The sequence below is a fragment of the Dermacentor albipictus genome, chromosome 9 (genome assembly GCF_038994185.2).
Source record: "Dermacentor albipictus isolate Rhodes 1998 colony chromosome 9, USDA_Dalb.pri_finalv2, whole genome shotgun sequence".
Taxonomy (NCBI): domain Eukaryota; kingdom Metazoa; phylum Arthropoda; class Arachnida; order Ixodida; family Ixodidae; genus Dermacentor; species Dermacentor albipictus.
This window is the reverse complement of record NC_091829.1, coordinates 104,452,899-104,478,508: the sequence shown is the minus strand read 5'-3', so window position 1 is coordinate 104,478,508 and position 25,610 is coordinate 104,452,899. Positions and strand designations below refer to the sequence as shown.

The 25,610-nt window shown below is 45.3% G+C and overlaps 1 protein-coding gene and 1 long non-coding RNA gene across 3 annotated transcripts in view; both read left to right on the top strand.

Annotated features, from left to right (window-relative positions):
* LOC135907198 (phospholipid-transporting ATPase ABCA3-like) overlaps positions 1–25,610 on the top strand; it is a 354,979-nt gene that overhangs the window by 267,500 nt on the left and 61,869 nt on the right. For both annotated transcript variants that reach the window (XM_065438886.2, XM_065438887.2), the window contains one exon: positions 3,193–3,650. In XM_065438886.2, coding sequence (XP_065294958.1) covers positions 3,193–3,650 — 458 coding nt within the window. The remainder of the gene's footprint in view (positions 1–3,192; positions 3,651–25,610) is intronic.
* Positions 17,370–24,961, top strand: LOC135907199 (uncharacterized). The gene is made up of 4 exons (XR_010565928.2): positions 17,370–17,783; positions 18,773–18,877; positions 21,597–21,732; positions 24,508–24,961. It is a non-coding gene; the product is annotated as an uncharacterized lncRNA (long non-coding RNA).

Below are 25,610 nucleotides of genomic sequence, written 5' to 3'. Positions count from 1 at the left end.
TCGCGCATACAATCAGAATACATAATTGTCGGTGACAATATATAGAAAAATGGATAATATTCGTTAAAGTGCCGATGCGTGCTGGCACTTTATGCGCTGAGCGATAACATTTGTTCAGCCCAGCGCTGAGCTGGGCTGATCTCAGCCCAGGAAGATAAACAAATATACGTGTCAATATGGTGCAACGACGAGGCCCGTCAGCATGCACGATCTCGTCTTCAGTGTCGTCAAACGTTAGGCACCAGCCGCTACACTCTCCGCCACAGAGAGGTTACGTACGATCCAAGCAACGTCCTGTGGATGGGGACATCTTTCCGAAAGCATGGCCATTCGGAGAAGCTATGACGTTGGTACTATGGTCTATACATAGTTTTGCGTTGACTCATCGAGGCTAACTATGAGGCAATTGCAGAAGGCACATTAAGAGGTTCCCGTCATCAGCCCTAACCTAAATTCTTTACGCCACCAGAGTGAAACCTTACTTCCCACCTTCAGACCCACCCCTGGAGAGACTTTAGTTTACGTTCGGCAGGTCACTCTGCAACTATGTTTTACAGCAATTCTGCATGTGCTTCTTACTCTGGCGTACATGTGACCTTATTAGGCTTGTTTCATTTGTTCAGCCACTACTTTCTTCATAACTTTCCTAACGTTTCTTTTAGCGTCTCAATGATGCTACCTTGGGGTATGGAGTAATGCCACACTCCATGTGTGCCTGTGTGCTTGGGAAGCGGGCGATAGGAGAAAAGAAGAGCAGGACAGTTTTGAGCAGCTGTTAGTAAAGATCTTAATTCCGACCAATCTAGGTGTACTTCACCCACGACAATATCAAGGCCTCCGTGCTAAGCTTGATCAATGTTCTTCAATACTGTATATTAAAGCACCCTGGTTTGACGTTTGAGATACGAGCGGTGGCGCACCGCAACATTTGCAACACCAGCTATTTTATTGCCGAAATTGAAAAGAAGAAACACTGCCATTATCACTACCTGGCAGTGACGCATGACAAGGCGCACTGCACCTTGGCGGGACCTCCTCGACAAACCGAGGTCCCGAGTGCGAGCGCATGCCATAGAATAAAGAACAACCTTCGAGAAGGGTAACTGTACTTTCCACAGTAGTACTATAATAAGCAGCGGCAGCGCATGTAATTTACGAAGGAATACCAAATGTGGCGCTACAGAAAGAGGAAGCGGACATAACTTCTTTTGCAAATAAATATCCAATGTGGGCGCTTTTTAGGGATCGAGGGCGCTGGTACGTGCTGTGCTCGCCACGCTGCCTTTGCGGCATGCCACGGTGCCTTGGCCATCGCGTAGCTGGCCTGTTAACCAGGAGACCAAAGAGCCTCTACTGATGGTCATATAGACTGATGGCCATTGGCGCCGGTGGTCTTCGCGTGCCTTGCAGTGCCTAATTTTCTCAAGACCACAAAGCTTAATTTTGAACACCCTGTATATTGAATGGTTTGTGACTGCATGACATCAAATGTACACTGTATATTCTAGGGTCCTGAAGCAGCATGTTAAATAAATATTGCTACTGTCCACAATATAGATGACTGCCTAAATAGAATGCATATCAACAGGCAAAGTAATATTAAGGTCGCACATGAGACGATTTCTGCGCTAATTTGTATACTAGAACAGGTCACACTGCTGGCCCCACAAGCAAATGCTTGCGGGACATTAAGCTATTAGAACTGCTGTAGTCTTTTTCTGCAGGAACGTGATGCACCGCTTCACTACTAGATAAATAAGTGCCCTAAGTTAAACCAAACTGAGCAGCAAGAACACTTGGAATCAATGAGCACAAAATATTTGTGAATTATCATGTGTGCAACTGTTTAATACAATAAATTCAGTGCTTTCACGTCGATTTGGCAAAAGATTATTCTGTTTTGTTTACGAAAGAAGGTGCCGGTGGACTCGAAAAAAGTAGATATATTGATAACGCGACGCAGGCGCCTGTAGCCACGGCTACAGTAAGATGAAAAATGTTAAGCGCTTTCCTATATCGCGTTTTGTTTTGTTAGTGTGTGCTTATAGCGACGGCCCCGCAGCTAAAGGTTTGTTTTGGAAACAGCAATGGAGGGTCCTGACTGCCCATATGTAATGCAGGAGCTATTTCGTTAGCTTGTGTACGCCTGGAAGTTAACGAAACGACTATTACATAAAGATTCAAGCAGTGATGATAAACCGCACACCGGTTATTGCCGTCGTCAGTCACTGCGGAATCTGGCTTTAATTTCGATGCGGACGTGTTCCGCATGGCTCACGATAGAAACCTAGGTTTCGGGCTTACATCCTTCGCAACGCGTCATGTTTCCCTAAGTTGAATTACGCGAGGTATCCAAGCGCGATAAACTAGTTTTAGCACAAAAGAAGCCTCCAGGGTAAGTGCAGGAACCAATGAATCCACGCCGGTAAAAATTTTAAATCAAGGCCAGTGGTCACGTGAGTTGTCGATAGTGCTGAACGCTATTTTGCGTTTATAATAGCAAAACAACAACAACAACGAACTAGCTAATAAAGAGTACAGTGTATAATGAGAAATGATAATCTTGTACTCTTTGTCATGTAACAAAACCTCTTCGATAAATGTGGGAGAAATTTGTAGGCTAAAACTGAGCTCACTACGGCGCCTATAGCGGGAAATGTTGGGCTCATGCAGGCAGACTTCAAATGGCTGTACTACATGCTTGTTTTGTTAGCAATTCCACGCGGTCGGCAATTCTTGCCCTCTGTGGCGATATGCTGAACTTTATAGTGTGCTACCCTTGACATACTCCAGCGCTTGCGCGTAGCTGTATCTGCACGCATTCTATCCCTAGCGTAAATAGCGTACCTGTCGCGAAGTGTCACGACGAGTCCGCTCGCCGCAGGGATGTTCGGATAAGGGCGTGCTTCGATTGGTCTCTTTGGGTGACGTGGCCTCAGGTGTGTGGTGAGGCGAGCCAGAAGAAGCGCGCTGAAAAAGCTTGGAAGCGTAGCGTTGAGATTCGCGGCCTAACGACAACCGCCAAATACACGCGTCATACGCGTAGGTGTTGTTTAAAGGTTGTCAAAAAAAACTCCAGCCCTGCGGATCCGCGCAGTGTCGTTCATGGGCATACACGACCAAGTTATAAAACAAATGTTACAGAATGTGCCACTTCGTTGCAGTTGGCCTTTGAACTTTGCTCTTTTACAGTGCCTGGATTTGCAATAAATTGCGACGGCAGTCTGCTGGAATTTAGCTACGAGGGATTAGGCTACGAGCTGTTGATCGTGCTAGTCGAAGGCCTGCTGCTCCTGGCGATCGTGATCTTCTGGACATCCGGCTACCGGGGTTTTCGAGACCCCTTCGCGCCCAGAGAGTTTCCCGCCGAGGAAGACGTCGAGGAGGAGAAGAGGCGCGTCAATGCTGCACGGCAGCAAGAAGGGCTCGGAGGCTACTCGCTCCTCGCGTGGAGTCTTCACAAGCGGTACGGCTACTTCCACGCCGTCCGGGGCATGTACATGGCGCTGCGGCCCTCCGAGTGCTTCGGCCTGCTCGGCGTGAACGGCGCCGGCAAGACAACCACGTTTCAGATGCTGGCCGCGCTGATCAGCGTCACGTACGGCGACGCCTGCACCGCTGTGGCCAAGCTCAGCGGAAACGTTCGTAAGGTGAGCGAATGCTTGTAATAGAGAGTTTTAGCACCTTTGCAAGAAAAAAAATTACCGTTTGCGGCAGGCTAGTTTATTGAAGATGTATACGGCAGCAGCTACTGTCGCAGCGACATCTGGCGGCGCAGAGTTTTATCAGAGAGCATCACAAAGGTAATACTACAGTGACCTATATTTACTACTCAATCTGCTGATTTAAAGCGTTGGTAGGACGATAAGCGTTAACTTGCAATGATTTCATTTCCGCGAAAACATTAAATTATGGGGTTTTACGTGCCAAGACCACTTTCTGATTATGAGGCGCGCCGCAGTGGGGACTCCGGAAATTTGTACCACCTGGGGTTCTTTAACGTGTACCTAAAATCTAAGTACACGGGTATTTTCGCCCTCATCGAAATACCACCGCCGTGGCCGGGATTCGATCCCGCGACCTCGTGCTTAGCAGCCCAGCAACATAGCCACTAAGCAACCATGGCGGGTTCCACGAAAATATTCATGCGACCGTAAAAAATTTTCATTTGCATTGTACATATTAAACACTCAACCAGTGTCGCTGGCAACTTCGCGAATGGCGTTCACAGATTCGGTAATACGTTAGTTTGCAAACAGTAAGATGTTTAAGGACAGGTTACAGCTCACTGTAATCTTGATCTCAAACACCTCGACGACCCCTACATTACAAGTCGTCGTATTCAGAGCTTGAAAAAAAATATTCGTCAAAGATTACGATGCTTACTCAGACAAAGTCAGAGCGCAGCTCTGTACGTGTTTTTATTTTCACGATATATTGGCTGGCATGAACAATGGGTGTCGTGCGGCACGTTGAAAACGGAGCGAAGTGTCACGCGACTGATTCATCAATGTAAAAAGCAACTGCAAGCCGTGACAGTCGAAATAAGCGCGAATAAGACCAAGCCAAGGAAACCATACATGCGCTAGATAAAAGTGACGCGAGTACAATATAACCGGTCCGGCTGAGACCAGATAAGAGTACGCATCGAATCGCCTTATCAGTTCCCGCACTCCCGCCACTGAACGGGCCGCTCTCATTGGTCTGCGCCGTTCGCGGCACGTGTCTTTCATCTGCCGCTCCACGTTCGCTCTTTCATCTTTCGCTGTGCTCGTTTGCTTCGCTACACCGCGGCCGCCGATGATCGCCCCAGGAACGGGCCATTATGTCCTGCGCTTTATTAACCACCTTTGGCGGTGCCCAATTCAGCGCTTCATTGCAGGTTTCTTCCGAGAAGTAGAAACAGATGCCCTAGGCTGTGTTTTTCGGACTGCGTGCGCCAGTATTTATTGCGGAACCGGAAAGATGTCATGGCCGCTACGTTTTAGGGGAAATTCGGCAAATCGCGCAGACCTGCACAGGCATGCATTGGGGCGACGACGGTTGGATGACATGGTGCATCAGGACACTCCGGTGCGCATAGCTCACATTCGCCGAATTCCCGAATGAGACACCCCATACGTCAGCAAGTTTCTCCCTTCAAGACAGCACATCAATACTACGACTGGCCGCGCCACCTCACGACCAAAATAGCTACAAGTTCCTCACGTTGACGATCAATGTTTAACATTACAATCGCAGTACTTTCTTCTCATCGATAGTTGGTTCAACCGTGTCTGTAAGCAAAAGCTCGGGAGGCACTCTCTGCATGCGCCACTGGGTTCTTTGCGGCAGCAGCAGATGGCGCTTGCCTCCCTGCATACGCGGCAGCGAGGCTTCAGTGGGAGGTGTGCGCCGTGGTCGATGGTTCCAGTTAGGCCTTGGCGTTGGATAACGGCTTCGTTCTGTTCACCTGTGGCTGGAACGTCGCATCGTCAGATCTTCTTTCGTCGGCATATTCTTCCAGGTATCGTCGGGATGGCAGCGTGTCCTCGCTGCGCCGTAGATAAAGATCTTGAGGCGTGGTCGTCGCTGGCGGAGAATCTTCGGCATTTCTACGCATAGCAACCGCACCTCCATCGCTGTGTGCTTCTAGATTTCAGGATACGCACTTACGGACCGGCCCCGGGTTGGGCCTGCATGTGGTTGGCGCAGCGGCGACAGGTGGCGTCCTGGCGACAGGTGGCGTCCTGGCGACAGTGAACGGGAAAGTCGTTGTAGTCTCCACTGCGTTCGGGGTGATGTAGTCAGCCATGTCACGTGGCCGCTCACCACGCTGCGGGCGTGCCGCGTAGACGGCGAACGCTCCTAGGTCCATCTTGCGATATGGGCTTCGGCGGTAGGAGTCGCCCGCCCCTCCATTGTGATAGCAGAGCGGGCGAAGGTAGGTGGTACGCCAAACGTCATAAGAAGCCTAAGTGTGATGTTGAGTTCAAGTGGAAAACTCCGCAGGTGGATGTATTTCAAGAACACAAACGACGCATGCAGTCGCCCCCGGGACTTGCGCACTTCGACAAGGACGCCGATATAGAAATCCGTAGCTTGAACCCCGGTGCCTACGGTACTACGTGACAATTTAGCGAAACAACGCATTGCCACCGTCGAAACGAGTTCTGCATGAGACGTCTGCTGCCGCGGGATTCCTCTTTCGTGCTTCCCTATGAACACTCAGGGACATCTAACGCCACCCGTGATGCCCGCGCGTGAACTGCGAAACACATGGCGCACTGGTGCTTGCGAACACTGAGAAACGCCTCATGCCATAACCGTACTCCTCTCTCGCGTTTTTTTTTTTTTTGATGCTCTGCGCCGTCCACTGGCACTGCAGAGAAATCCACGTGCGCATGACCTCCGAAGCAAGAAGCTTGGCGCAGAGCTGCCTTCCAACGCTGACAATTGTTTCCTCACTTCTCGCAAATTCAGTGGCACAAAATCAGTTGTCCAACTTGGCGAGAGGTTCATTGAAGAGCAGCGCATACCTTGTACATTTTTATCGCAGTCGGTGCAAGTCATCGTCGGGTTATTGTCTTTGACAACGCATGTGACGTGGGTTTGGTTCCTCTCAGAATCGGGGAAGCTTATTGGATCTTGTTTCGTCATTGTGGAGTGCCACATTCCCAGTGACCCATACCTAGGCAGCCTAGTTTGCCGTGGAAGGCATTCATGGAGAGCGGCACATACTGAGTGGTCCAAGTTGGCAGCGAATATGCTCATTGGAGACCAGCACAGACCAAGTGGCACAAACCCAGTCATCCAAGTGGGCGTCAGAGAGATTCTTATAATGGTGGTGCCTACCAGTTTTAGCATTGACAGCGACCCATGTCGGCATGAGGGAAGTTCGTGGAGGATTGGCAAGTATGGAGACATTTGCGTATATTCAGCGATCCAAATTGTTCCGATCGTTGATTCCAAGCCTTGTTCCCGTAGCAAAGCAGCCCTATGCGCTAATCATTTGACCGCGGACTACCCAGTTAACCAGGTGGGCGGGAAAACGGTTAAACATGAACATACATACATACGTAGACAGAAAGATGGATACATGGGTAAGTAGCTAGATAGAGACAAATAGATAGCTAAATATATATGTTGATGGAAAGCCCACGGGAAGTGCGTGAAGTACCATAAGAATTCTCACGTTGCTTAAATGATATTGCGCGACAAAAAACGCGACACTGACGTGAGAGAATACGACACACAAAGCGCAAACTTTCGTATATGTCTATCCTGCCATTGCGTTGATTTTTTACACGGCAGGTAGCGTACACCGCGAATGCGCTTACAAGAAAGTGAAGTGCGAATTCGTGTAACATAGTTACGAGTCGTGTGATGCCACGTTTAAGAAACTTAATTCTTTTTCTGTGAGAGCCAGAGACGGGAAGCTAACACACGTATCACCCGATTTCGCGATCATCTGCGCTTCAGATATTTCACGGAAGAGCAGCATACTGCCCCGTGAAAAGCGCAGATCCAATCGCATCTTACTAATGCCTATTGCGGGCATGTTTACTTTACCACTGTTCCCGCTGAACCCAAGGGTTTCAAGGAGGCCAGTGGTGCCTAAATCGAACGCTGGGTAGATGTCTTCAGATTCTAAAAAGCATGCTCCATCTTTTCCCCACCTTTATCGCAGCAAGCACATGCTTCTTCTTCCTTCTTATACCTCGCTTTACAGGTGCGTGTTCTAAGGCATCCAGATGTCGCTTCGAAAAGTAATGAGCTTCTCTTTGTGTTATCATAAATTGTTTGTTTCCTGATTTCTTTCTGTTCTCTTAAGTGGTTACTCATGGCAGGTTTCTTTTCCATTGCCGCTACCCATGAGATTATTTCAGCCTCTCTGACTTTCCTCGTGACCTTCTTACAGGCCGCATTCTTGCTTTTAAGCTTCCTAGTTCTTTTCCTCCACTGTGAATCAATGTTTTTTCTAGAGATACTTGAACACTCTCTCAGGCCATTTACTATCTCCCACATTTCTCAGCCGTTCTTCATACTCAATTTTATTGCGAGCTGCCCTAACTTCAAAGCCAGTCCAGCCCATATCACCCTGCACAGCTTCATTTAAATCTTCCCGTGAGCGCCCAATGCAAGGCGACCCACTAACCTTTGGCTCCCGCCGAATCCTGATTGTACCCCTGATTTAAAGCAAACAACCGCATTTACAAAAGTAAGTCCTGGAACCATTACACTTTTCCACATACCTCGGAGGCCCTCGTACCTCTTGTATCCCCATAGCGCTCTGTGCTTTATTATGGCTGCAGTTCTCCTCCCTTTCACTGTTATTGTTTTTTTCCTGTGTTTCCAAATAAATATTGCCTTCGTTTATCCATATACCAAGGTATTTATATTTTGTTACCCGAGGTATTTCGTGGCCCCCTATCTCCACTGTCTGTTCACTGTTTTTATTGAATACCATACCACAAGATTTTCTAAAACTATATTTCACACCTAAATTGTTGCCTTCCTGTCCACAGATATTAGCCAGACGTTGGAAATCACTTGCTCGTTAGCTGGCAACACAATTTCGTCCGCATAAATCTGGTAGCTGCTGCTCTGCAACTGTTCCCGTATGTTTGCACGAGAGATTCAACCCGATATTACTTCCATCTAGCACCCTCTCAATCCTCACCATGCACATCATAAATCGCAACGGGGATAAAGGGCACCCCTGCCTCAGTCCCTTGTTGATATGAACTTTCTCCTCGCTTCTCATGCCTTCCCATCCAACGCAAACGGTATTTTTTAGGTAAATCCCTTTCAAAAGCTGTAGACAATCACCTAATAAGCCCTCCCCTTCCAGAATATCAAACAAAATGTTGCAGTCTACATTGTCATAGGTTCCTGTAATGTCTTAAAAACCACATACAATAGCCTGTTTTCTACTTTCGATATTTCAATACACTGGGTAAGAACAAACAAGGTATTATCCAAACGCCTACCTGTTCTGAAGCCATTCTGAAGCTCTCGCCAAATTCCTGCATTCTCTGCCCATGCTTGAGGCTCTAATTTGATTGCCTGCATTGCTAGCCTGCATATTACCGAGGTAATGGTCCACGGTCTGTACCAGTGAATTCTATTTCTCGCCTTTACCGTTATAGATTAAATTCATCCTCCTTTGTCGTCGCCAACTGTCTGGTATTCGTCTACCTTTTAAATTTTTTTCCACTGCGTTCGCCAGAGCTTCCTTACTTTTTGGTCCTAGTTCATTATTCAGCCTAACGGGGACCTCGTCTAGCCCTGTGGCTGTGCGCTTAGGAATGGTCTCTTCCGCTTTCTTTCAGTTGAAATTTGCCACCACCAGCTCTTTTCGACTTGAGTTTTTATGCTCTTCTTTTTCTTCAAATACAAACTCGGCATTGCCTTGGAAATATGCGGCTGTTAATTTCCGGATGTAATTTATTGCCGCTTCTCTTTCCAGTCTGTTTTCATCTTCGTCTAGGTTATGTTGTTGTATTGTTGCTGACTTCCTGCCAAATAATTTTATGCGGTTCCAAAATATTGTAGCTGTGGCCTTTTTTTTCTCATGTATTTCTGACAACCAACGTTCACTTTCACCTTTTAAATTTGCTTGCACCAGAATTTGAACCACAACTTTTCCTTCCGGTATATTTCCCATTTACTGCTTACTTCATTCTGCGGCAACTGCGCCTTCTTTGCGTGCCTTTGCTCTCGAGATGCTTTCTGTCGTTCGGCGATCGCTTCTCGTGTCTCCTTGTTCCACCAGCTTTCCGGCTTCTTTTTTCCTTTCCATTGAATATGTTGTTTCTCTTTCCGTATTTCTGTCGTTATTAAACTTAGAAGCTCATCATATTCCCACTCTTTACTTGGCCATTTGCCAAGTTCTTCTTCGACTCTAGAGACTATATTTGCTATTTGTTCAGCGTTGAAATTTGGACTGGCCATATTGCGCTCCTTGCTCTCTTTCCCAACTACATATCCCATTTTCAAAATGATGCGTCTATGGTCACTCCCTATGCTGCTGAACCCTTCCTCATCGATGACCATTTCTCTCAACTTATGATGAATTCCTTCTGTCATCAGGCAGTAATCAATGGTCGCTTGCTGGTTTCCCACTTCCCACGTGATCTGCCCTTCACACATAGGCCCTGTATTCACGATAACAAGGTTATGTTACTCACAAAGGTATAGCGCTGACTTCTCGTTGTTGTCGGTATAGCAATCTATACCCTGTATGTGGGCATTCATCTCACCTAATAGGATAATTGCTGCAGCATTCCCGAAACCCCTAATATTAGCACTTATGCATTCCACTAACTCTTTATTCTTCTTTGTGCAATTATTTCCGGTCCACAAATAAGTACGCCCAGCCAAGGTTTCTTCCCACGCACTGTACCTGATAACCAGAGATGCTCTTGACGTTTTGAATTTACTCTTGTCCATTAGGCTCCCTGATGGGTGAGCATTCCGACCCTCCCTCCCTTTCTTTCCGACTTAATTCTGTTGCACCCTTCCCAAACATAATTCTCAATAACTGGCGGCTCTTCTGAGTCTCTAAGGTGCGTTTCTGTAGCCGCATACACCCCTATTAGTTCGCTATTTAACTGCTCCTTAATCTCAGCCCACTTTTCCTTTCTTCTGTCCCCCTGCATATTTATGTAGCCTATTGCATGGTGAGCTCTCTTTCTTGCTTTGCTCCTTTTTCTGTTATCGACGGTGACGCCCTTCTGAGGTTGCGCTATGGGACCTTCTTCACTACTACCTACTCTGGCCTCCTGAGCGCCCGCGGGCCCCCTAAAAAAGCAACAGCCCGACCACCAAGTCGCCAGCCCACTTCTCGTGCCAGCCCATAATTGAAGTGGATCTCGCCTCGTTTAAAACTACCACACCTTTTCACTTCCCTGTTTACTTTGACAACCTCGAAGCCTTTCTCACGGCTTATTTCCCATATCGCCTCATTAGAAGCCACTGCGGCTTTTTGTACGTGAGTGGCACGCACAGGCACCTCCGGTACCGGAGGTGCCAAATATTTTGGTATAAATACCAAGTTTTTATATTCTGTTACCCGAAGTATTTCTTGGCCCTGTATCTCCAGCGTCGGTTCACTGTTTTCATTGAATACCATAACACCTGATTTTATAACGCTAAATTTCAAACCTAAATTGTTGCCTTCCTGTCCACAGATATTAGCTAGACGTTGCGAATCACTTTGCTTGTTAGCTAGCAACACAATGTCGTCCGCATAAAATAAACCTGGGAGTTGCTGCTCTATTACTGTACCCGCCTCTTTTTATGAGAGATTAAACCCACTTCCTTCTTCCTTACTCCTTACTTACTCCTACTTCCTACTACTACTTACTACGTACCTAATCCTACTTCCTACTACTACTTACTACTTACTTACTTACTCCTACTTACTCCTACTACTTACTCCTACTACTTACTACTTACTTACTCTTCCTTACTCCTTTCTTACTTCCTTCTCGCGTCCTCTCCATCCTCACCCTGTACATCATAAACAGCAGCGGGGATAAAGGCCACCCCTGCCTCAGTCCCTTGCTGATATGAACTTTCTCCTCGGTCCTCATCCCTTCCCATTCAACGCAAGCGGTATTTTCTAGGTAAATATCTTTCAAAAGCTGTAGATAATCGTTACCTAAACCTTCACTTTCCAGAATATCCCACAACATGTTGCGGTCTACGTTGTCGTAGGCTCCTGTAACGCCTAAAAAGGTCATATACAACGGTCTGCTGATATTTCAATACACTGAGTAAGAATAAATAAGTTATCAGCCAAACACCTACCTATTCTGAAGCCATTCTGACGCTCTCCCCAAATGCCATGTTACCGCCACCTTTCGCTACAGTCGGGAAATAGCCGCAGCGATGGCATATAGCCTCTGAGATCAGAAAATATCGCTGGACAACTAAAATTGTAGAAAACGTGCGCTCCTTAGCGTACGCTACACTATAGCGTATAGCGTACGCTATACGCCTCGTGCACCACCTATAGAGGTGCCACTGAAAGCCACCTAGCGGACGCTTCCAACAGTGCACGCGGGAGCAGTAGCAGTCGACAACTCTTTGCAGCAAGGATGGCTGAATTTCGCGGCTGCGATTCCTCCTTTGTTCGGGTGCCAGGCTGCTTCTTCTGCGGTGACAGCTGTAGGGAAGATGCTGACCTCTGTGCGAGCGGGTATGAACACGATGGTACCGGTGTTTGGGACAACATGGTCCACATACGTGCAAAGTGTGTCCCGCAAACAAATGCCATGAACCCCATTTACATGACCGGAAGCTCATGTTCACTAGCCGATAAATTTTGTTCAGTGATGTCATCTCTCGATGGTTCTTTTTATTCTACCCTTGCCGCAATGCTGCTTCTGTACCTGAATAATAAGCACCCATCGTTACTGCAGACTTATATCAAACAAATCCGCACGGTGCAATCTCTGCATATGCCGTTGTGATTTTTCTGCCGATGAATACATGTGACATCGCCTCAAGATGAGTAATTGCCAATATATTGATAGAAACGCGTACACTAGCCAACGAAGTCACAAAACACACGTGTTAATATAAGTGCGTGTTAGAGCTGTACCGCCGATGCAATTCTGCTGCATACGCCGATGAACTACCGTTCCCGCTGCAGTTTGTGCAATTTTATATTCCCCAAGGGAGCTGCTTGGAAACGTACAAAGCTAAAGACTGAGTAACATTTCAGTACTTTTTCATATTACTAGAGAGAGGTGTCACATGATATATTTAAAGGCAGAGCAGCGCCAGTCAAAGCAGAAGAACGCTGGCGGCAAGGCCCGGTTTAGTCGTTTGTAGCGTAAGTATAAGAAAGAATTCAGCTGAGTACAAGTAGGGACTACGTTGTGAAACAAACAAACCACTCGGCGTGTTACGCTTGCTCAGGCGGCATCGAAGTGTGATGACTTCCCAAACGGGACGCGAACGTTTTCACCGAGAAATGTAACAAAAATACCATATGCAGCAGCTATTAGCAATTCTCGCCCAGAACTACCTATTTTCTAAACACATTTCCAAAAACGCAAACAATATCTAAGATGCCCTCGGGCGAAAAGAATAAAGCTGTGAAAGAAGCACTTCCTGGGTATCATTCCCATAAGACACAGCATGATTTATACCCTTTACAAACAAGGCAGGGTGAAAACTTCGCAGCTCAAAAAAATCGACAAGAGTTATGCATGGAGCATCTAGCAACAGTTAAACATGCGCGAAGCCACGCATAAAATAGATGTAAAAACATGAAGTGCACGACAGCTGGTGCGAGGATTTACCGTGCCATATAAAACCAACAATTTCAGTTATTGGAAACCTCAGTAGGTTTAACATACAACGAAATGCGCGCGTGCGGTCGTGCTACCTAGCTAGCGCAACGGGGTAAAGAAGCGGAAAACAATATAAGCGGCAAACAGCATTCCGAACTTTAGCGAAATGCCTTTAAACCTCATGCTGCACTGCAGACGAACTTCGTTGCTCACGCGTCTAACTATTATCGAGTGAAAAAAAAACACCGACGAGAGAAAGGAAGAGATGAGAACAAGAAATTTTCCTTGGAAGCGACGATCCATTTTTGCTACCGTTGCTCCCGCTCATGAGGTTTTGCCGGGACTGATTAGAACCGTATCGCCGGCACGTTTTCACCAGTATTTGAGTCCCCCACCCTGCAAGAATTCTTCGACATTCCCTGAAGTTTTGACCACCCCCACACGTGCGAATGGTGTTGCCTGTCTTGCTCTGAAAACGCGAATAAGACTGAGAAGCACGATCAACGAACAACCAACTACGGCGCGCGCCAGGCTCCTTTCCCGCGTGTTCTCCGCAAGGCCGCCACCAGTGGCGCGTCCGTCAGCGTGCACGGCGCGCATAAGTTGAGTACGCTAAACTATACCTGTCTGCAAGGGCCACTAAGTATACGCTCGTCGACGTGGTGATATCTTGACCTTGTTTGTTTCATTGTTGTCATTCCACCTTCGCCTTCGTACAGTCATCATGGATTCGTTGCCATACAGTCGCGCGGGTGCCTCGTGGTCGTTTCATCGCCGTCCTCCTAACTTCGTCATCCGATTGTCGTCGTCCTTTTGTTGTCACTGCCGCTGTCGTAACTTCACTGTCTTCATAACGTAGCCTTCATGCAGTCCTTTTAGCATCGTCATTACACCAGAATAACCATCCGATTGTTACGATATTGAAGCAGCGCACTGAAATCTTACACGTAGCGCGCACATAAGAAGGACATCCCTATTGGAAAATCCTATTTAAATTCAAACTGGGTTATACAGGTTTAAACTGGTTCTAACAGGGACCTGTTTAGCAACAAACAGGTATAAACAGGACCAGTTTACACATGAACAGGTTTGAACGGGGTCCCGTTTGGCATGCAAACAGGTATAAACTGGACCAGTTTACACACGAACAGGTCTGAACGGGGTCCCGTTTGGCATTCAAACAGGTATAAACTGGACAAGTTTACACACGAACAGGTCTGAATGGGGTCCCGTTTGGCATTCAAAGAGGTATAAACAGGACCAGTTCACACACGAACAGGTCTGAACGGGGTCCCGTTTGGCATGCAAGCAGGTATAGGCATGACCAGTTCACGCAGAAATGGGTCTTAACAGGAGCCCTGTTTGCAACTAAACTGGCTTATACTGGATGCAGTGGCACCATATAGGGTCGCCTGTTTGTCACAAAAGCTGGTTTAATCTGGAGCTTTGTGGCAACTATACTGGATGGCATCATGCATACCAGTTTAATGCTTGAATATAACTGGGGAGGAGCTTTTTTATTGGTCGACATCCTGACAATTTAACCCCTAGTGCTAAATTGGGCCATTATCAAGCTCTACAGAAATTGCGTGAACACCTCGGAACATTCACAGACCAAACTGCGATATGATAGCTGCGAATTTCAAACCGATTCCCGGTCCTGCCCAGTTGAAAAAGACAACAGGAATTCCTGCTGCAAATACAGAAATTTCTGTTGTACGACAGAAGTTCCTAACGTTTCTGTAGCTGCGACAGACATTTCTGGCGTTACGACAGCAATTCTGACGTCGCAACAGAAACATTCGGTCGCGACGGCCAAGAGTTCTGAAGTCGCAACAGAAGCACTTTCCGTTGCGGCCCTTTAAAATGTCAGCTTCGCATCGGTGGTGTACACTGCACTTTTCTCTTGCGCGGTATTCAATCGTGCTTCTCTGAAGCCGGCAGTACTGATAGCACCGACACCGGTATTAAAGTCGACGTGGCCAATTGTTATAATTGTGCCGTGACGACGCGGCACCAGCAACGCGCTACCGGCCTCCTCAAAATCGGCCGCTGATCAAAATCATACCATCTGCGGGAATGGCTGCGTATCCGCTTTGTTTTATTTGGCAAGATGGGGCACACAGTCCTGTGGACTTACATGTGCGGTTACACTGACACATTAGTTAATTTCCCAGAAATACTGCACAAGCTTATGCGAAGCGGAAAAGAAGTTTTGGATTGTTTCACAAAGTTGCGTGAAAAGCTTTCTCGCTCGGGTCTCATTAATCTGGTACAGCGCTGCCGTGAGAAGCCAGTATACTGTCCGGATCAAGACTCACCCACGAGTGTTTATGTAGCTATTTTGCATTGAACGCACGAATTATATGCGAGCTCAAAAGTGTAAAGAGCAAGAGACAACTGTCGAAATTAGCAGTAAAAACCTTCAGTGTCCCAGGTCACCGTTGTCTATTTCTGAATTTCTTATTAAATATGGATATCGTTACAGCAAAATTGATGTTCTAGCATGCCACGATGTACCTGTCGATGGTAACAACAGTTTTGCGCATATAGAGATACGGCAGTTGACGCGACCGGTGAAGTGAAAGCGCATCTTGGCTTTTAAAATGTAAATGTAAACAGCAATCCAGAGAGAGATTTATATTGCTAGCCTAGTCGAGGTGTGGGCGTGTTTGGCGCGGTGCTTCAAGCAGCTAGTAAGCAGATTCTTCTTTGTGCGGGACCAAACTGATGTGTTTTTGAGAACTGTGATCCAAGCACGATTGCAGGATTATCTATCTGACTTTGTCGTGTCATCTGTTTCTTTTGGAGCTGGACCGCTCAGTCCTTACTTGCGTGAAGTGGTTACTTCTGTACGCCTGCTCAAGGCAAGGTTCTCATATGAATACTTGTGTGATGTCACGAAAAAGCGTTTGTATTCTGATATTCTCGATGTATTTTTACCATTACCGGTTTACCGAGCTGCCTACAGGCTAGGTCCTGAGCGCGATGTGCTAAAGCGCGTTAAAAAAATGCCAGTGAGACCCTCTGCTAAAACGTTCTTTTTTCAATTACATACTGACACTCTCCCTGTAAAGCCATGGTTACAAAGCAAAGGTCTTTCTGTACCTTGGTCGGTAAACTGCTTAATCTGTAATAAGCCAGAATCAATTGAGCATATTTTTATTGACTGCCATGACGCCGTATTTCTGTGGGACGTCCTACAAAGAACACTTAAAAAAGAATTGCCGATAAGCCCTTTTGGAATCCGGTTTCTTCCACTTGCAGAAACAGGGGAAGCGCCGAGTGATATGCTAATGCTGCTTTGCATGCACAGCGTATGGAAGACGAGAATGGACATCAGACATGGTCATATACAGGCTCACTCAGCAAGACACTATTTTGTTGAGAGCATTATATACACACGCGACTTGTTCAGAGCACTATGTGAACCCCCGGAATGGCTTCCTGTACTAGACCAATTGGCTTCTGTGAAGCCCTTCTAAACACCTTACACTGGCCGAGCTGTGGCTGGTGTTTTTAGAATATGTACATGTCGTGTAATTGATCTTTTTGTTTGCGTTTGTGAAAAGGCAATAAAGAAAAAAAAAATGTTTGGCGCGGTGCGGTGGTAAGATGCTTGTCTCGGAATCGTGAGGTCCGCAGTTCGAATCCTGCGTGAAAGCTTTCTTTTTTTACTTTCATTTCTTGTATTAATAATTTTTCTTATCCTTAAAGAGGTCTCTGTCAATTTTTAATCAAATATATTGATCAGAAGCTACAGAATTTTCGACTACAAGACGTCACACTACAGAGAACAGAACGACAGTCACAACGTCCCAAAATACGACAGACTGAAAATTTCCTGTTGTGTTATTCAAGTGGGTGAGGCGTCTATACGGCGTATACGCACATTGCCATCCTTACTATTAAAAGCAACGTTGCTGAAACACGTCGTACAAGACGCTGTACGACTCGCATAACATCGAAATACAACGCCGTCACCATCCATGAGATCACCGAAAGCACGGTCGCTTTCGGTGGCTGCCTACAGATGGCAGCACAGGTAGCGCCGGTAAAGTTACAGGTGATATTATTTTGCCGTCTTCAGCCTTAGCTACATGTGAGTGCGCGCTGCATTGACGCCGTCCGATGCAGTTGTTTAATTGTGTGTACGCTGTGCCGAGAGTAATTGTGGTGCATTTTGTATTCATTGAGAATCACAAAACCACTGGGACCGCGTAATGTAGCCCGCAGTATCCTTCGTGTGGTGCGCCGATGTCGAAGGTATGAGCCTTCGCCACTTTCTTTGTTCCGGGCTCACGAAAAGGATCTCCTCCTCTGGCACTCTCGCATCGTATCACACTGTACGGAAGAATTTGGTGAAAATTGTGCTCTAACGTCCTGTAGTTGATCCGCAATTCAACAGTGTGTGCGCCGGAAGGACCGTTGGTGCAGTCGATGCCGCGGCACCTGTGACGCTAAAAGGAGCGTTTTCCGAGTACGCCTAGAAAGGTAAGTCCGGCGCTTGCGCGCATTCTTCCTGTCTATGGTTCGTGAAGTGTGCGTTCTTGTACGTATCGCAAGATCCGTACAACAACCGAATCCGAATGAGTAAAGCAGCAAGAATTATAAATGTGCTTTTCAAATGGTTGTTCATGTCGCAGTGCACATTTAGCAAAAAGTTCCATGGAAATTGCCCTAAAACGTATTCATGTTACCAACAGCTCTATCTGTGGTTTATTTACTTTCACCTATGAAGCACGCTAGCGCGGGTGGTTCTTTGATCTGAATGGGCACAAAAATTCAAGCAAAGAAAGTTACTGTTTGTGTACATAATTTTTCATTAAGAAATGGTATAGGCATTTCCAGAAGTAGTACGTCGATGTGTCGTCTTCACAGCTAACAGCTGCGCGAGATAGCACCCGATTTCTTCGTCGACGCATGGCCAGATTTTCAGCTTGTATGGAAATTCTTCTGTTTATAGAGTGTCGTCAGATGACATGTATTAGTGTCCTGTGTGTTTTCGTGTACTTGTAAAGGGTTCCGATCTTGCAGAGAAGCCGAAATTACAAAAGCAATGTTTCTTTTTAATCGAAAAATCTTTCTCTTTTCTGTATTGTCTCTCCAGAAACAGAGGTGGTCTGTTGTAATTTTGAGCGCATCGTCCTTTGGGAGCAGTGCTTTGTTGCGCCGCATAAACAAATTAGGTTTTGGAACGCTTTTCATGTCCTAAGGAATTTTTCGATAGTACAATTCACATTTCACGTTATACAGCTGTACGTTTGTGTGAACCTTTTCATAGTAGATTCATGTTTGCTACAGTTCGATTTACGTGTTATTTAGCCGCCTGTGATGTTACGGTCAGATATTTGCACAACCAGTTGCAGCTTCATGTAACTGGTTGTATGAGACTTTTTTCAAAATATGACGTGATCTTTTTATATCACAAGTTTGCAGTTTCAGCAGGGATTACAATAAATTAAGCATTTATTATTGTTTAGGGATGGCAAGATTTTGTGAACCAGAGGCACCTCCACATATGCACCTTCGGCACTTCTGCAGCCTCAACAGCACGGCAAAGTACCTGATATGCATGCTGTGACAAGGTGTGTGCAAAGCAGTCGCTGTCACTTACACGAGCTACAGATTTTGTTCGTATCATCCATGTTTGGAAACTCTCCTGAATTTTTCGTGGGTTTACAAATGTGGGCTCATTTTACAATTTTTTCAATGTCACTTTAGAAAGACAATGAAGTTGTGTTGGTTAAGATGTTTTAAAGCTGTTGAGAGATTAAGGGCATGACATTGTTAAAATGCATGTAAAAAATTAATTGTAATGGTACTTGTACTGGTTTATTATTAGCGATGCAATATCTCTAACAAGAGCATCAGAGGGGCACTTGCTTTAGGGAAGTTTGGTCAGATAAATTCATGAAGCAGCGTAAAGCGGCAGCAGCAAGCACGCTGAGAAAGCTCTGTAATCTAAAAAAAAAAACAGATTTGTCAGTTACTGGTTTCAAGTTCGCTGCTGATTTTTGTGCTGCACGACAAGTTAAATAATGGTTGATAATGTGTGCGTGATGTAATAGTTCTGCGCAAACACACGAGGTGGAGAGAAGTAATTATTCAAGGGAAAATCAGACATCTGCCCGCTCGTAGCATTTGCTACAAAGGAAACCCATATGTGTTCCTCAAAAGGAAAGCCGCACAGTTGAAGAAAAATTCGTCCTGGTCCGGGACTCGAACCCGGGACTACCACCTTTCCGAGGCAGCCACTCTACCATCTGAGATAACCAGGTGGCTAGCACATGGCAGGGCGAAGTCGAATTAGTTGACAACACGAAGCAAAGGCAAGGGTTTGACGTAATATTTTTTTCCCCTTTATTAATTACCTCTCTACACCTTGCGCGTTTCCGCAGAACTATTACGTCAGACCCTTGCCTTTGCTTCATGTTGTCGACAAATTCGCCCGGCCATCTGCTAGCCGCCTGGTTATCTTAGATTGCAAAGCGGCTGTCCCGGAAAGACGGTGGTCCCGGGTTTGAGTCCCGGACCTGGACGGTTTCTTTTTTTCAGCTGTGAGGATTTCCTTTGGAGGAATCCGTACGGGTTTCTTTTGTAGCAATTGCTACGAGTGGGTGGATGTGCGATTTTCCCTTTATTATTAATGTGTGTGTGTATGCAACAATGGGGGTGCTGAGAGCAAGCTTTAAAATAATGTGTGCTATGTCCCCAACAAAGAATTTTGTGTGTGCAGCATTTTTACAAAATATTATGTTCACAGGTTGGCAGGTATGACATAATGTACAACGATATTGTACAACACTTTTGCTGTAGATGCCATATTCATAACGTTCATTTTCTGTCTACTTGAATCGTATATTTAGAATTTGGCCCACCTTCAGTTTGATCAAGTTACATAGGTAGCCCCCTCTGAGGTAAATATAATTAGGGGCTATTGTAGATAAGCATGATATACCTACTCACTGTATTGTGACATATTTTTAGGGACTGTGTTGTGAGGCATGCCTTTTACCTGTATGTCTTGCTGCCGGTTGCCCGACAAAAGCATAAATGCTCTGCCCACCTTTATTATTATGCTTTCATGTAGACTTCTAACATCTGTGCCCACATAGACTCCATGTTCTTAATTACATTTTTCTAAGTATTCACTGTTGTGCATTACATTATTGTGTTACATTACTGTGCATTACGTGCTTTTCTTTGTTTTATTTGGGAGGGGGTACTCCTTTCTATAATATTACAGAGAATAGGACTTCAAAACAAAAAGCCACGAAAGGTGGCTTCAAAGTGTATGATGCTTGGAATTCTACATTCCATCCCCTAAAGCGCTACCAGTAGTAAAACATTCCTAATTGCCTTTTTTATAAGCTAGCTGCCAGATACATAGTCCCATTATGAGAGTATGTTATTTTTCTTTCTTTGGTCTGACTTGTTTTGTTGAACGTTCTCCTGGTTAGTTCAGAATTTGTTTTCTTGCCACCTCATGCAATACTCCAACTGGAGCCTATGAGCTATGTGTATAATAAATAACTAAATTCCTAAAGCATGCAACAAACCATGCAGCATAGCATTTAAATGTTGCCAGTTTATAATGCTTCTTGAGTGCAGCGCAGCATGGAGCTTGAGGCTGATCTCTTCAGATGTAAAAAAAAATTGCAGGTTATGAAAATGTGGTCCTACAAACTGCTGGTTACGCATGTCAGTCAGCCTGTTGCAGTGGTCACAAGTGAGAATGTAACCAAAAGCTGGGCGTGCTCGGCCATTTTGCATATGGCACAGGATAAAGCTTCACCTCTGCTATTGCTTCTCTTATAATAATGGCCTTCGAGTATACATGCCGAGTTATGCTTCTGGGGACACTTACTAGTTAACCTTATCAGGTAATACCATTAGCCTTATGGGTGCTGTAATGTTGCAGTGCCTGCAGGATGGCCAGCATTACAATACACATTAAAATTATTGTACAAGTCATGCAATGGTATCGGGATTGGCCCACCAAGTGACACCCTTTAATTACACTATACCTGGGATCAGCCCAGCTCACTCAGTCAGGGAGACATCCATGCATAAGGGGAGGGGTATAGCAAATAGAGGGCGTTCAATTAATCTTTCTCACATAGATAGCTCATACATATAATCTTTCTTAAATTGCATGCTTTGTTGCTCAAAGTGAAGTTACTTATGTGCATAATGTCAGCATTTCGATCCTATTTATGCCTAACGAAAGTTGCTTTGTTCAGTGCCACTTTTTGTATTGTTTCGCTTGTGATTCTAAGCTCAGTTGTTTTATAACTGCTATAGGTATGGCTGGACCTGGAGAAGAAGTGTAAGCAGACCATGCTATGTTGCTGATCTGCGCTGATCTCCACATCTAAGTTGGTCCCGCGACAGTTGGGCGCCATTGTGCCTTGCTTCATTGACAAGGTGATATAATATGGTGAGCTTGTACTTCAATATCAGTATTGAAAATTATGTTAAGGAAAAAAGGCAAGGATTGGTCTTTATGATAGATACACTCATGTTCTTTCTTTAAGGTGTTCTTTTGACACTGTTCTGCATGGACATATTTTTAGAGAATTATAACAGTCCTTTATTGCAAAGTGCCATGGCGCTAGTTTATGCGTTAAAGTAGCACTCTTTCACCAAAAAAAGCCGTATTTAGCACACAGTTCACAAGGAAAGAAAGGAGGCAACAGGACAGAGTGCTACTAACAGTTCAGTATTAAAGCTCGCACAGTAATATTGTGCAAAAGGTGAAAGGGGGAGAATAGATCTGAATACATATTGTTCGCACAGAAACGAAAAGGACGCATCACGTGGTGAGTGTGACACTTGTTTTACAATGATAAGAAGCAGTCTCACTGTCTAGTGATTCTCTGTATGGGGAGCTACTGCTAGGTTCCTCGTTATACATATAAGAAAAGCCTCAGATATCTCTCCAGTGCTTTTGTCTTTATATTTTGTCACGATCAAGCAGCTTTCAAACATAGGTGCATGTGCACCGAGAGTAGTGCACTACCACTGCTAACTGACCCTCGCATCAAGTTTGCTTGGTCACGCTGCCAGTCATTTATACATTGGCCGGTTTATCCGATGTAGCCTCCACTGCATGAAATGGTATGTGATAGACACTGCACCTGTGTACTGGTACGTGCTTTCTTACATGATTTTTTTCAGTGATGCAGGCCTTTTCATTATTTACATGCCTACACAACAAACCACGCATTATCTGTGCTTAGAAAGAATTGTAGGAAAATCTAGCATGAGGCAACTGTTCTCAGCACGAAACAAACTTGATTCGTTGGTTTTCGTTCATTATTGCGATCACACTAAGGCAGACAAGCTTGTAGGCTGTGCTTCTGCAATTTGTACAGCACACTGACAGCACTGGTGTGGGCCTAATCTGTGGGCTGACTGATGGCACCTTCTACGGCGCAGACCACTTGTGTTGGGCGAGGCACCAATGTTGACGTTTGTTCCCTTGTGCAAAACAGCAGTCCTAGGTTTAGAGTAGCTGTAGGAAGACAAGGTAAACATAACTTCCATGGCTTGAGTGGGCTCATTTCTCTTGGGGCATCTAGCTTTTTTTCTTGCAACTGTGCAGAGGTGCTTCCCTAGAGTCAGCGTGAAAATGGCATAGAGTTGTGCATTCGGGAACTCCTGAACAATGATCTGCCGTAGTTAGGGCCTTGCGAAAATGCACTGTCTACCAAGTGGTAGGAGGTGCATTATTCAGCCACTGATTTCCTGTTGGCATGATTGCACTCGTGCTGTCAGTAATTTCTTGGCTTGCCGAATTATCTTGAGGCCCCACGCTGATGATGCTACCGATGTCTTCATGTGCAGATTTTCAGGATGAGGTTTTTTGCTTTGCAAATGTTGTTGAAAGGTAGGTGGTGCTTACAGGTAGCTATTCTAAATATTAGTGAAATGAATTGGCCCATCTTGCTTCGTCAAACATCGTCACGCCGACATCAGTTGCACAAACAAAAAACCTGGCCTACTTGCAGCGTCGCGCACGAAGAAACAAACAAATCAGTTGCTGGATTGTCTTGACATCGCATACTAAGCTGAGACCAGAACTGCTGTAGCTACAAACCAGGCAGAAACGATGATGATGAGCAGGGATTCGCAGTAGCGCCACTTCGTGGGGCACCAAGGAGGCTCCGTTCAAAACAAAAATGGCGTTCAGCAAGTAGAACCATGCAACGGTCAGAGTCGGTGCATGGTGCTCTCGATCAAGTTGGCTCAAGGAGTGTCTGAAAAATCAGACGAGAGGTTGCAAGGCGTCCGAATATTCGGAAGTTGTTATACATTATGGTCCATGGGGAGAATGGCAGTGCCGTGAAGCAGACCAAGTAATCATGTCCGGAAAATCAGTCGGCGACTGTACCTATACCTATGTGTCTATGTATACCTAGGTGCAACAGTGTTTGCTATGATCTGTGCCAGAATTGCTGTTGCCCGTAGATGCCCAACATGTAGGGTGTCAAATTGTAAAATACCTTGCAAAAGTGATCTACGGAAAAATACTGCTTCTGCTATATTTGGCTTTTGCCAGAAATTTAGCGGCTGCTGGCACCTACCTTAAAAGGCTTTATACGGTCTTCGCATGGCCAGGGCCTTGTACTTTTGTAAGTTTGCTTATCTCGAAATTTACCCCAGTTTTTATAACTTCAAGTTGGCAGGATACCTAGTCTCCTTTAACGTGTACCCAATAGACCTTACATAGGGGTTTTGGCATTTCCCTGCCATCTAAATGCCGCCATTGTGGCCGGGATTCAATCCCGTGCCCTCTGCCTGAGCAGCGCAATGTCAAAGCCAGTACATTACGGTATTTTGCTGGCAGAAGGGTTTAGTTTCTGAATAATTTATTATCTCAACCTGTCGGTGTTGTTTTTAAAGGTATTTCATGTTTGTATTCTGTTGCTTCAATACTAGTAATTATTGTTAATCAAACGATGTGTCCATCTTTTTCCTATAAGACTTGCTTCAATCGCCTGCTAATTATGACAGCTTATTCTCCCACAGTAATCCATGTTCCCTTGAAACATAGGCAGTGCATGAAACCACATATTTTTCAATACGATTTATTCATTATCTTCTATGACCGGAATGCTGAACCTTTCTTATCTGTGAAAACCTAGGCGAATTTGCCTATGTGCTAACCTGTTGCATGAGTCAAGATAAATTATTGGCTTTACTTTTTCAGGTGGCCTGCTCGCTCTCACCCAAGCAACCCACTCCAGCGGTCTTCTCTCGGCAGACTGGATGCATCGAAATACCGTTAGAAGGTCCAATAAACAGTGCTTGGGACATTTATGACATGCTTTTATTTAAGCCGGAGGACTTCAGGCTTAATGAAAGCTCAAGTGGGTGTACAGAAATACCTACGTAAAGTATACTTGTCTTTTCCACTTACAAGTACATGCCAATACTTTGCCTGACAATTTTCACCCCAAAATTACGCTATACTGTGGATTTGTGAACAAACCATTACAGCAAAAAGCACTGCATTAAGACGAGTACAAGTAATCAAACATATACTAAACTTGCAAGAATTACATTTGCATACTTGTAGTAAATATGAAAATGAGGTACAGTCTTCTTCAGGGTGCATTTTCTTGTAGGTCATACATAGAGAACGTACTCGTGGGTCATACAAAACTTGTTCATGATTTATCACATCGGTGTTGGTACTGCTAATCAATTTATGCCGAAAATTGTGTTCATCTTCGTATCAAGCAATGTACCAGGCAAACCTACATATGAAAGTGGCGTTCTTGTTGCGAACCTAATGCAGATCTACTTTTCTTCAATGCTGATCGCAAATACACAAGTGTACAAAATAGGTGTAAATAGTAAATTATATTAAGCAACATCAATCCATTCTGAAAGGACCTGGTATGAATGTAGCAAAAAATAGGTCTGAACAGGGGCAAACAGGTCTGGGTTCGATAGGACGGGATTAAACGGGTCAGGATTAAACGGGATTAAACGGGTCAGGATTAAACGGGATTAAACGGGTCAGGATTAAACAGGATTTAAACGGGTCAGGATTAAACAGGATTTAAACGGGTCAGGTTTAAACAGGATTTAAACGGGTCAGGTTTAAACAGGAACAAACGGGATTTAAACGGGTCAGGACTGAACAGGATCAAACGGGGTCCCGTTCCATAACCCTATTTGATGAAACCCGTTTGAAAACAAATAGAATTTTCTAGTAGGGATACACAGGCGCTGGACTGAAACTACTGCTCTATTGCTCAAAGACCCGCCTTTTGTAGTGTCCCTTAATAAGTATACGTGCCCTGA